The sequence below is a fragment of the Melanostigma gelatinosum genome (genome assembly GCF_949748355.1).
Source record: "Melanostigma gelatinosum genome assembly, chromosome: 3".
In the NCBI taxonomy this organism is placed as follows: domain Eukaryota; kingdom Metazoa; phylum Chordata; class Actinopteri; order Perciformes; family Zoarcidae; genus Melanostigma; species Melanostigma gelatinosum.
In genome coordinates this window covers 3460528-3472183 of record NC_136636.1, presented here as the reverse complement: position 1 = coordinate 3472183, position 11656 = coordinate 3460528, and the positions used below count along the sequence as shown (strand labels likewise).

The 11656-nt window shown below is 43.2% G+C and overlaps 1 protein-coding gene across 1 annotated transcript in view; it reads left to right on the top strand.

Moving 5' to 3' along the window:
- Nucleotides 1-1041: 1041 nt before the first annotated feature.
- The window catches only part of LOC306775551 (disintegrin and metalloproteinase domain-containing protein 8-like), a gene marked incomplete at its 5' end in the record, with an annotated part of 16537 nt that continues 5922 nt past the window's right edge, over nucleotides 1042-11656 (top strand). Inside the window, one exon of the mRNA XM_079266003.1 lies at nucleotides 1042-1184. Within this exon, the coding sequence (XP_079122129.1) occupies nucleotides 1042-1184 (143 nt within the window). The remainder of the gene's footprint in view (nucleotides 1185-11656) is intronic.

Here is an 11656-nt window from a genome sequence, read left to right as displayed (position 1 = left end):
AATCCTCTTTTTCTTTTCAAAATGTTTTTTTTTTTTTTCCCAATTCCAATCCTTTTTTCAATTCAAAATGTTTTAGGTGCTGTACTCCCGAATGTCCAACAGAGGGAGCCAAAGCTCCTGTGAAATGTTCTTGTGCCCTCTGTCCTAGTTGTTATCTCTCCCTGTTTTGGCTGCAGCTGTCTTTCTTATCTAAGATGTTCACTCCCTTGCCTCTGTGCCTTTGCCTGCTGTGTCTTCGCTCCTAACTCTGTTCACGGTCCCTATGGAACACAATTTCCAATAAATCTGTATTCTTTGTAACTCTACCAGTAAAACTCACACATATATTAACCCTCAGCTTTCCTCTTCTATCCTAGTGTTTTGTGGTTCTGTGTTTGAGTGCAAAGTTTGTGTCTTATGCGTGTGCTCTGCTCCACTGACCGTCAATCTCTGAGAAGCACACCAACCTGGTGAAAAACACTACAACTTTACAACTACACATGTACTCTCTAACACCTGTACGCTTCACACAGTCACTCACATCCATACCAGATTGACACCATACACTGCCGTCGCTGAAATACGCACAAATCACATATAGATCTGCTCTTATAGCGTTTTCACGAGCACGGTCCCCTAAGGAAATGGATACCTCCCTGAGGCATTACTCAACACTCAACCGACCATACACTGCCGTGATTCCACAAATAATCGCACACAGACCTCGTCAGGAAAGGTCTATTGACCTTTTTGTTTACAGTGTACGCCTTGTGCGAACACGGTCCCTAAGGAAATGGCGGATTCTTGTGCATTCTCTGAATTCCGACCTGTGTCTCCCTGAGACATTACCCAGCACTCAATCGACCACACACAGCCGTGATTCCACAAATAATCGCACACAGACCTCGTCAGGAAAGGCGGCAGTGGGCAGTACAGCATTGAGCCTACTCAATGCTGTACTCTTCCAGAAAAAGGGGGGTGAGAGACAGGTACTGATGTATCACACATCAGTGCTTGCATGCTGCTCTGTTTCAGCTGTATCGCCCCGTGGGTGTTCGCGTGATGCTGGTCGGTCTGGATATCTGGTCGTACAAAGATCAGGTGGAGGTCAGCACTAACCCTGAGCTCACCCTCAGTCGCTTCCTCGAGTGGCGTCAGCGGAGCCTGCTGCCGAGGACCAAACACGACAACGCACAGTTCATCACGTAAGACGCAGCTGTTTCCAACTCGCCACTAAAAAGACAATGCCAAGATGGTGTGTTAAATTGTTCCTCTTCCTCACTCAGAGGTGTGGATTTCGAGGGTTCCACTGTCGGCTTAGCCAACACCAATGCAATGTTTTCTGTTTAGGTTGTAATCGTCGCGGAATAACGACGTCATCTAATGTGTTTTTTGGCGGTTGTCAAAAACTAACAAAACGGTGCGTTATCGCCACCAACTGGCCAGATTCAACATCCACACCAGGATGTTAGTTAATGAGCAAATGTAGTTAAATTTCTTTGGTATTTATACACAAGATACAAAATAAACTTGACCACAGAAGGTATTACATGACATTAGCTATGTGTGGAAATTGTACATCCTTAATATAGTTTTAAATTAATTGAATTATATATGTAGGCTGCTGATATGAAATGTGATTTTTCCAATGTGCAACAAACATTTAATTGTCAGTTGTTAACTCTACTGTAGCATACAATTACCTTTCCTCTCACAAGTAGCGGACAGCAAAAACATTTACAACTCAGTCTATTTATTTTGTCTTACGGTGGCAACTCACATTAGTATTGCCTGCAAAAAAGTCACTCAGGAATATGTTTCAATTGAAATGGAGTTCTGTAGGTATTGTGCAGGACAATTAACTGTCCTGCGGGCAGGGGCGGACTGGGGGGAAAAAGTGGCCCGGGAGTTTACTGTCAGACCGGCCCCCTCAATACACAGCGCGTTGCCCACTCAATGCATCGCACGTATCGACCAGTCAGTGGCCTAAAGTGGCCTGGAAAAATACCCATACACTGAACATTATTTTGGATGATTCCAAAGAAATTACATCATATGTTTTTTCTTAATAACATTTGGATCCACCAATTTGCCTGGATGGACACATTGAATGAAATAATAGTCGCTATTGTAACACTCAAAGGTATAGTTTGCTAGATGCAGTAAATAACACATCAGGACATCTTATTATAGTCTCAGTATCATATAATAATATATATATATATATCATATAATAATATATATCATATAATAATATATATCGTATAATAATATTCACTTTAATATACAACACACACACACACATATATATAATGATGTATTTATAACTATATATCATGTCTTAGCAGGTGCTTCATGTCTCTCACTCCCTAACTGTCCGTGCTGGATCCGTCCCCGTTGTTTTAAAAAGCTAAATAAGTTATTAGCATGACGTCATCCAGCTAGCCAAACCTGTCTGGTGTTCAGCTGGAGAAGCTTCGCATGTACTGCTTCCATTTCCTGCTAGTCTGCTGTCTGATTGTGCAGTTTCTCCGCCAAAGTTCTCCTCTCAAGCGGCTGGCGCTCGCATGTGGAGACTAATCCGGACGGAAACGCGCAGCTTGGGGCAGAATCCAGTTTATTTCGATTTGAAGTTGTAAATAACATTATTATTGTGTTTAAATGATAACTGTCATAAAGTCATGATGTTACACACTCCGGTCCAGAAGGTGGCGCCTTAAACATTGGTTTGTAGTCCGCAATTAAAGTGAAAGAAGAAGAAGGAGAAAAAGAAGAAGAAGAAGAAGACTAATCTCCTGGTAGCCTATAACGTTAAAGCTATTGAAGTTAGCTTAGCATGTAGGTTTCGTGAAAATGTCGAGTAGAAAATGTCACGTAGAAATGTTGAGATCTTTAATCAACCAGCGATTAACTGCGGCTGATGAAGAGATATTTGGTCTGTTTGAAAGAACGATAGCAGAGTACGAGGAGGAACTCTCTCGTTCAAAAGAGGCGAATAAGCGACAACGGGAACTTCTGGACGCTGTTCTCAACCCGGAAATCCGGATACAAAGAGCACGTAGGTTCACTTTATTTAACACTGTTCATGCTCCGGCTGATAACTTTGAATGTAGTTTGGAGTGAGACTCTGTTGCAGTTCCTCGTTTTCTTCTTCTCCTGATTTAATACCTGCAAACGTGTCGCTTTTCGGCGAAATAAGCCGTTTTGAATTAAAATATATCATCCACGTGAGTGTAGATCCGTATAGTTTTTATTTTTTGGGGGGGGGGGGGTCAACTGGTCAGCCAGCGTTTCTCAGATTGGATTGAGACAGGGAGAAAATGTGATGTCGTGATCTTCGCAATAAAACATATTTGATGCGACGTGTCGAGTCTTGGCCAATCAGCGTTAAGATGTCTACACCGTCTTCATTTCCCTCCGTTAACGTTTAAGTTCCGTTACCGTTCAGACTTGTTGGGTTAAGTTAACGTCCACTGCATGCGGAACTTTGTCAACGGCTAACGCTCATCATTATCAAGATTTAAGAGGATAACGTGATGAAACATGAATCTCCCTCCGTGTTCCGGTTCAGTCCACGTGGTCACTCATTAACGTTAAACCGGAACACCGGCGGTTCTGGGTGCAGTTTTTTTTGTTTAACTCAAAGTAGAATGAGGCGATTTCGTGGTGATAATAACTTGAAACATGAGGCCCAGATACTGATGAGATAAAGAGGATGTTGTGTGTGTAGCGCAGCTTGACGCAGGGCTGAGATGTGAGTGGAGCTGGGCCTGGATAACGGTGGAGGTCTAAACAGACGTGAAGAGAGAGCAGTACAGCTTCCCGCTCTCAGTGTTTTAAATGCATTGATAAGGCAGGGTATGCTAACTGCAGCCTCTGCTCCAATGAGACGAAGTACAGCAACAAGGGCTCACGTGCCCTCTCATCACACTGTTCACTGTAATGACTACAGCCAGTGTACTTCCGGTCCCAACTGTCCCACGTGCAGTTGCTCCCAAAGGCCCTGAAGTAATCATGATTACATGATATGAGTAAGTAAGCCTGAACCTTCATGATTTCAATAATTGAACCGGATTGAATGCATATTAATTGTAAATAGAAGATAGGCCACAATTCTAACGGCTTGACAGTAACAGTGGAAGTTAATATTAAGCCATACAGTAACGGGGTAAAATGAATACGAATCACTTTCTTTTGTATAGGCGATGGTTCTCGCTACTGTAGAAATATGCTTGCGGTATTTACAGGCATTAAACGTATACGTATTGTGAGGAATTTAAGTTTTAAAGCGCTCCTAGCGATGGATATTATGTGTTTCAATATGTTTACTTATAGAAGGTTTAAACTAAAGGGAGAGTTACTGAATTTGTTGTGCACTGTGAGAGAAACCAGAGAATTTATGACACTGCCATGAAGTCAGAGAGAGGGGGATGTTGCTGAAGAGTTTCTGAGCACAGCCTTCAAGAAGGGGGGTGAATTGGTGAAGGAAGTGGCCGACTGAAGTTCGACGGGTTCAGCCAATCACTGAGCTGATCGATGGGCTAAGGAATGTGTAATATGAGACATTTCAGAGACTTTGGAGGGACAAAGAAACTGTGAATCCCCGGAGATAATCAGACCTCATCTGGACCATGAGGCGGACACACCAGTCTGTCGTGTGGTGTGGATGGGGCCTCTATTTCATGAAATATTACTGCTGATCGTGTAATTCAGTTTGTAACTGCATTTTCTTTTGTTAGTATATTAAATTCCTTTTGATTTAAACTTCAACCAGCTGATTCGGCCCTGCTTAATGATGGAAGAAAGAGAGCAGGGCAGGGGGGAGCTGCCTCTTCTCCTCTGCATGCTTCTTCTCCTCTGGAACAAGGAGGGGGGCTTTTTCCTTTACCTTTTGTTTGAGACATTTTGAACATAACAGCACTATGTGTGTGTGTGTGTGTGTGTGTGTGTGTGTGTGCTCATTTGCAATAGTGTTGCGTGTGTCATAGAGCAAAGGTTTGAATCTCCGGGTGAGGCGCTCCCCGTACAAAGAGGGAGCTCTGACACTCAGGTGGTAGCTTAAAACTTATAACTAGTTGTGTTGTGAATCGGGTTAGTCGGTGGGATATTGTGCAGCAACCTGCAGGAACAGCAGCTTCCCCATCCCTGAGACTCCAGGACTCCCACACACAATGTGGCCCAACCCTGGCTTGTGTGTGGGTGAAGATAATGCGTCCCTGTGCTGGACAAGTTCAAATAAAGTATAAAGATACAGGGCTCACAAAACACTGAGAGGAGAGGTGCGTATACGGGCACCTCCTTCACCTCTTATGAGTTTGCAGGTATGCTGATTTGTTCTCTCAGCTTCTAGATGACAGGAAATATTTCAACTTAAAGTACAAGTTTGTTCTCTTTGATAACACCACATGGAGTTGGCAGCTTAAAATGGTTCATATGTTCATGGTCACATAAGTTGATTACATTATTGTATTATCTGGTTCTAGTGATACTCTGGAAGTGTATGTCCAGGAGACTATTTGCTCAATTCTAAAATGTCTTTGTAACACCTCTGTGTGTGTTTACTGTTTTCCTGCAGACGTCCAGCAGCTGTTGTTGGTTAAAGAAGAGGTTCCCTCTGAGCAGCAGGAGAGGAGCTCCAGTCTGGACCAGGAGAACCCAGAGCCCCCACACATTAAAGAAGAACAGGAGGAACTCTGCACCAGTCAGGAAGGAGAGCAGCTTCAAGGTCTGGAGGAGGCTGATGTCAAGTTCTCATTCACTCCTGTGAAGAGTGAAGATGAAGAAGAGGAAGCTCAGTCCTCACAGCTTCATCAAAGACAAACTAAACAGATGGGAACAGAAGCTGATGGAGAAGACTGTGGAGGACCAGAACCAGACAGGAACTTGGATCCAGATAGACATCCAGAACCAGCTACTGATGAGAAGACTGGAGACTCTTCTGACACTGATGAGGGTGGTGATGGGAAGAAGACCAGAGAACCTCAGTCAGGTTTAAACTATGTGAAACCTGATGAAGTCCGTGTCAGTGATTCAAGATGTAGCGCTGGTGAAAAACATTTTAGATGCTCCGAGTGTGAGAAAACATTTGGCGAGAGTGGAACTCTGAACAGACACATGAGAACCCACACAGGAGAAAAGCCTTTCAGCTGCTCAGTCTGTAAGAAATCTTTTAACAGGCGTGGAACTTTACAGAACCACATGAGAACCCACACAGGAGAAAAACCTTTCAGCTGCTCAGTCTGTAAGAAATCTTTTAACAGGCGTGGAACTTTACAGAACCACATGAGAACCCACACAGGAGAAACCCCTTTCAGCTGCTCAGTCTGTAAGAAATCTTTTAACGATCGTTCAACTTTACAGAGACACATGAGAACCCACACAGGAGAAAATCCTTTCAGCTGCTCAGTCTGTAAGAAATCTTTTAGCCAGCGTTCACATTTACAGAGACACATGAGAACCCACACAGGAGAAAAGCCTTTCAGCTGCTCAGTCTGTAAGAAATCTTTTAACGATCGTTCAACTTTACAGAGACACATGAGAACCCACACAGGAGAAAATCCTTTCAGCTGCTTAGTCTGTAAGAAATCTTTTAACAGGCGTGGAACTTTACAGAGACACATGAGAACCCACACAGGAGAAAAGCCTTTCAGCTGCTCAGTCTGTAAGAAATCTTTTAACGATCGTTCAACTTTACAGACACACATGAGAACCCACACAGGAGAAAAGCCTTTCAGCTGATCAGTTTGCTGTAATAGATTTGTGCGCAACAGAGATCTGAAGGTACACATGAATACCCACACAGGAAACGATCCCCTTTAGCTGTTCTGGTTGCAGTAAAGTTTCCGTTCGTGATAAAAGCTTTCAGCACGAGTCACCTCTGAAGTTACACATGATTAACCGCGGTTCAACTCCACTGATTTCAATTCAAAAAGTTATTCACTGAATGAGCGCCAACTGTACAGTTTGAAATAGTTTTGATGATTATATTGATTGATTTGATGGTAATGTCAGTTTAAGACGATGGTTTCCTAAGTCCTACTAATCGACCTTGATGAGAGAGTGCAGTCGCTTTGCTGCTTGCTCTTGCCTCTGCTTGCATTTTCTTGCTTCAATTTGCCAGATATATCACATATATCACTCTTCAACATTTTAGTGAAGACAAATCCAGAAAGTCGTCGAGCTATTTGGATTGTTGGCTACTGCTAACTAGCAGCTAAGCTAAAGCTAAGTAGCAGCAAGATGCCTCCCTTCTCCACGGATGACTACTACAAACTCCTACAGAAGATTGCAGTCTTGGAAACAAAAATCTACAGACTAGAAGTAAACGCGGAAGTAAATGGACACTGTGGGAATGATACCACTCTACCATGGCCTCAAAACACTGGACAAATGCAAGCTAAGACACAGCTGACTAGCATAACCAGGCCTACCAAGAAACAGGAGGAGAGAGCAGATAATGAATCTTATGCGACTGACTGGCCTGCACTAGCACACGGGCAGAACTCCTCCTCAACCCCTGCACCCAGACGGACAAAGCCAAGGACAGCTAAGGAAAGTAAAACCAGCAAAATACCTCCACAACAACCAAGCCTACAACTTCAAAACAGATTTGCTCCATTGTCCAGGATCATAAATCTCCATCTGATGACCTGGATAAGCAGCTGTCTCCTCAAAGCAGGGTAAGAACTGAGAGTAAATGTGAGAAAAGGCCGCAGGCAAAGCGAGTGACTGGGCCTGAGACTCTGATTGTTGGTGACTATGCTGTAAAAGATGTCAGAAAACTGTGCAGCAAGAACACCAAAATACTCTGCTTTCCGAAAGATATGGTCTCTGACACGAGAGACAAATTCCTGGACATCGTGGCTGACTATCCCACAGCGAAAAACATCATCGTGCATACAGGAAGCTGTGATATTGTGAAACAACAGTCTGAAGTTCTAAAGCGAGACTTTATTGATCTGTTAAACAAGTCAGCTCTGTCAAGGCTGAGGTGTTCATCAGTGGCCCTTTTCCACCAGTCAGAGGAGGAGATGAAGGATTCAGCAGGCTGTTTGCACTGAACAGATGGCTGTCAACTGCATGTGCTGACCATTCAGTACATTTTATCAACAATTTCTACCTTTTCTGGGAGCGCAGACATCTTTTTGCAGCGCATGGAATTTGCCTGAACACGTCAGGGGTAAAACTGTTTACCTCTAACCTGTTTTTCTCCCTGCGTCACCCGTCTGTCCCTACTGCCAAGGACAAGATACAAGAGGAGTCTAAACAAGAGATAACCACACAGCATCGCCATGGAGACCTTACGGGAAGGATGCCCCCGCCTAACGACAGCCAAAAGGAGGAGTCTCCAACCTCATCATCAGGGACCGCCTTCGCCTCCGATCTCCCACTTTCCACACCCTTCCCAGACGAGGAGTCGTTACCTCCCTCCCCAGCACCTACTTCCACCCCCCAAATTCCATCCAGGTCCCTTTCCTCTCTCACACTCTCCCCATCCTCCCCCCACCTGGAGTTCACTGACCACATGAAAGAGCTGGTCATTGCTGGGACCAAACACACTCCTCGCCACACTCCTCGACGGTTCCACAACCATCCTCTGTCTCCCCTACATGATAACGGAAATAATTGATATCTTCTGGGTCCAGGCTACAAGGCTAATGACACCAATGACTCTCTCCAGGAAAAGTCGGGGCCCTGTATGCAGCTAGCCGCTTCAATTCCTGTCCTGCAAGTTTATAGAAAAAGAAAGGTGAGGCTGCGAAGAAACAATAGTAAACATGCAAACTTATCAAACTTAACATACATTCCTCGTCAGCCTGTCCAAATAAATTGGGCAAAGAAAGCTTTAACCACATTAAACTTAGCTTTATTAAATGTCAGGTCTCTGTCAGGAAAAACATTTTTAATCAATGATTTTATTGTTGGGCACAAACTGGACATTTTGTTTTTAACTGAAACTTGGTTAAATCAAGATAACAGTGCAGCTGTTCTTATTGAATCAACACCTCCCAACTTCAGTTTCATGAGCGAAACAAGAGCGCATAAGAAAGGAGGTGGAGTTGCTGTTTTATTTAATGATTCTCTTCAATGTAAGCAGATGTCCTTTGGTCATTTTGGTTCTTTTGAATATGTGGCTCTGAATTCCACTCAATCTCTATTCCTAAACATTTACAGACCACCTAAATACTGTGCAACCTTCTTTGATGAGTTTACTGAACTGCTGTCTTTAATCTGTATTGATTTTGACTGTGTTGTTATTGTTGGTGATTTCAATATCCATGTTGATAATCCCCAGGACAGAGATTATATAGAACTATGTGGTGTCCTTGATAACTATGATCTGACTCAGCATGTGACAGGACCCACCCACAACAGGGGGTACACTCTGGACCTAATCATCACCAAAGGTGTAAACATTTCCAAGGTTGCTGTGACTGATGTTGCACTCTCTGATCATTTCTGTGTTTTCTTTGAGAGTGCAATCTCCTTGCACACAAATGTCCAAACCAAGGTTGTGACAAAGCGTTACATCTCTGAAAACACCAGTGAACTATTTATTCAGAAGTTCTCCTCCACACCAGCCCTCTCTTGCCTCTCAGTCAATGAGCTTGTAGATGGCTTCAATTTTAAAGTTAAAAATATTATTGATGCCATTGCACCCACTAAAGTGAAGGTTGTCTCGGGTAAGCAAAGATCTCCTTGGAGAAATGCTACGCTGGTCAAAATAGAGAAACGAGAGTGTCGGAAAGCTGAGCGCAGGTGGCGAAAAACTAATCTCCAGGTTCACTGTGACATCTATAAAGAGAGACTTCGCAATTATAATTTGGAACTTAGAAATGCAAGGCAGTCATTCTTCTCTGACATCATAACCAAAAACAAGAACAATACACGCGCCTTATTTGCTACCGTCGACAGGCTAACAAACCCTCCAGTGTCGGTAGCTGCTGAGCTCCAATCCACCTGGGCATGCAATCAATTTGCCTCCTTTTTTACTGACAAAATTCAGAAAATTAGACAAGCAGTCAGTGCCTCCACATCAACCACAGGATATGTGTTGTCCCGATCTCTGAATAACATCCATTCAAATATGACACAATTTCATTCAATCGACCGTAGAAGCCTAGAAGACATCATACAACATCTGAAGTCATCCTCCTGCTGCTTGGATATTCTACCAACACACTTTTTCAAAAATATTTCAAACTGCATGACCACTGATCTCTTACATATTGTAAACACATCCCTTCTCTCAGGTGACTTCCCACAAGCCCTAAAAACAGCAGTTATTAAACCGCTCCTAAAGAAGGCTAGTTTAGACTCCGCAACGATGAAAAATTATAGGCCAATATCAAACCTCCCATTTTTAAGTAAAATAATTGAAAAAGCGGTTTTCCAACAGCTGACCAACTTCTTGGCCGTAAATAACTGCTTTGATGTTTTCCAGTCAGGCTTTCGACAGCACCACAGCACTGAAACTGCTCTTGTTAAGGTTTTCAACGACATCCACTTAAACATAGACAATGGCAGAAGTTCAGTCTTAGTGTTACTGGATCTCAGTGCTGCATTCGACACGGTTGACCATGCCATACTCCTAGAAAGACTAAACATCTGGGTGGGACTCTCTGGCACAGCACTTAACTGGTTTGAATCCTACTTGAAGGACAGAGAATACTTTGTCTGTAGCTGATTACACATCAGAGCTGACTAAAATGACATGTGGTGTTCCCCAAGGTTCAATACTGGGGCCTCTTCTGTTCAACATCTACATGCTTCCACTAGCTCAGATTATGGAACGCAACAAAGTGTGTTATCATAACTATGCAGACGACACACAAATCTACATAACGATGTCACCAGGGGACTATAATCCCATACAAGGGCTGGGTAACTGCATTGAACAAATAAACATCTGGATGTGCCAGAATTTTCTTCAATTAAACAAAGATAAAACAGAAGTAATTGTTTTTGGTACCAAGGATGAACAATTGAAAATCACCGCTCAGCTTCAGTCACTGATGTTAAAACCCACAAACCAAGCCAGAAATCTAGGTGTAGTTATGGATTCAGACCTCAACCTGAACAGCCATATCAAGACAATTACAAAATCAGCCTACTATCACCTGAAGAATATATCAAGGATTAGAGGACTTATGTCTCAACAGGATTTGGAAAAACTTGTCCACGCATTTATCTTCAGCAGACTGGACTACTGTAACGGTGTGTTTACAGGTCTCTGTAAAAAGTCCGTCAGAAAGCTGCAGCTGATTCAGAACGCTGCAGCTCGAGTCCTCACTAAGACCAGGAGGGTGGACCACATCACTCCAGTTCTGATGTCTTTGCACTGGCTTCCTGTCCAACAAAGAATTGACTTTAAAATCCTGCTGTTGGTTTATAAAGCACTGAATGGTTTAGGGCCAAAATACATCTCTGATCTGCTGCTGCCTTACGAACCATCCCGACCCCTCAGGTCGTCTGGGACCGGTCTACTATCTGTTCCCAGAGTCAGAACTAAACATGGAGAAGCAGCGTTCAGTTTTGCTGCTCCACATATCTGGAACAAAGTCCCAGAAAGCTGCAGGTCTGCTGAGACCCTCAGTTCATTTAAATCAAGATTGAAGACTTTTCTGTTTGCTGCTGCCTTTAATTGAACCACATTCAATTAATATATTAATCAATT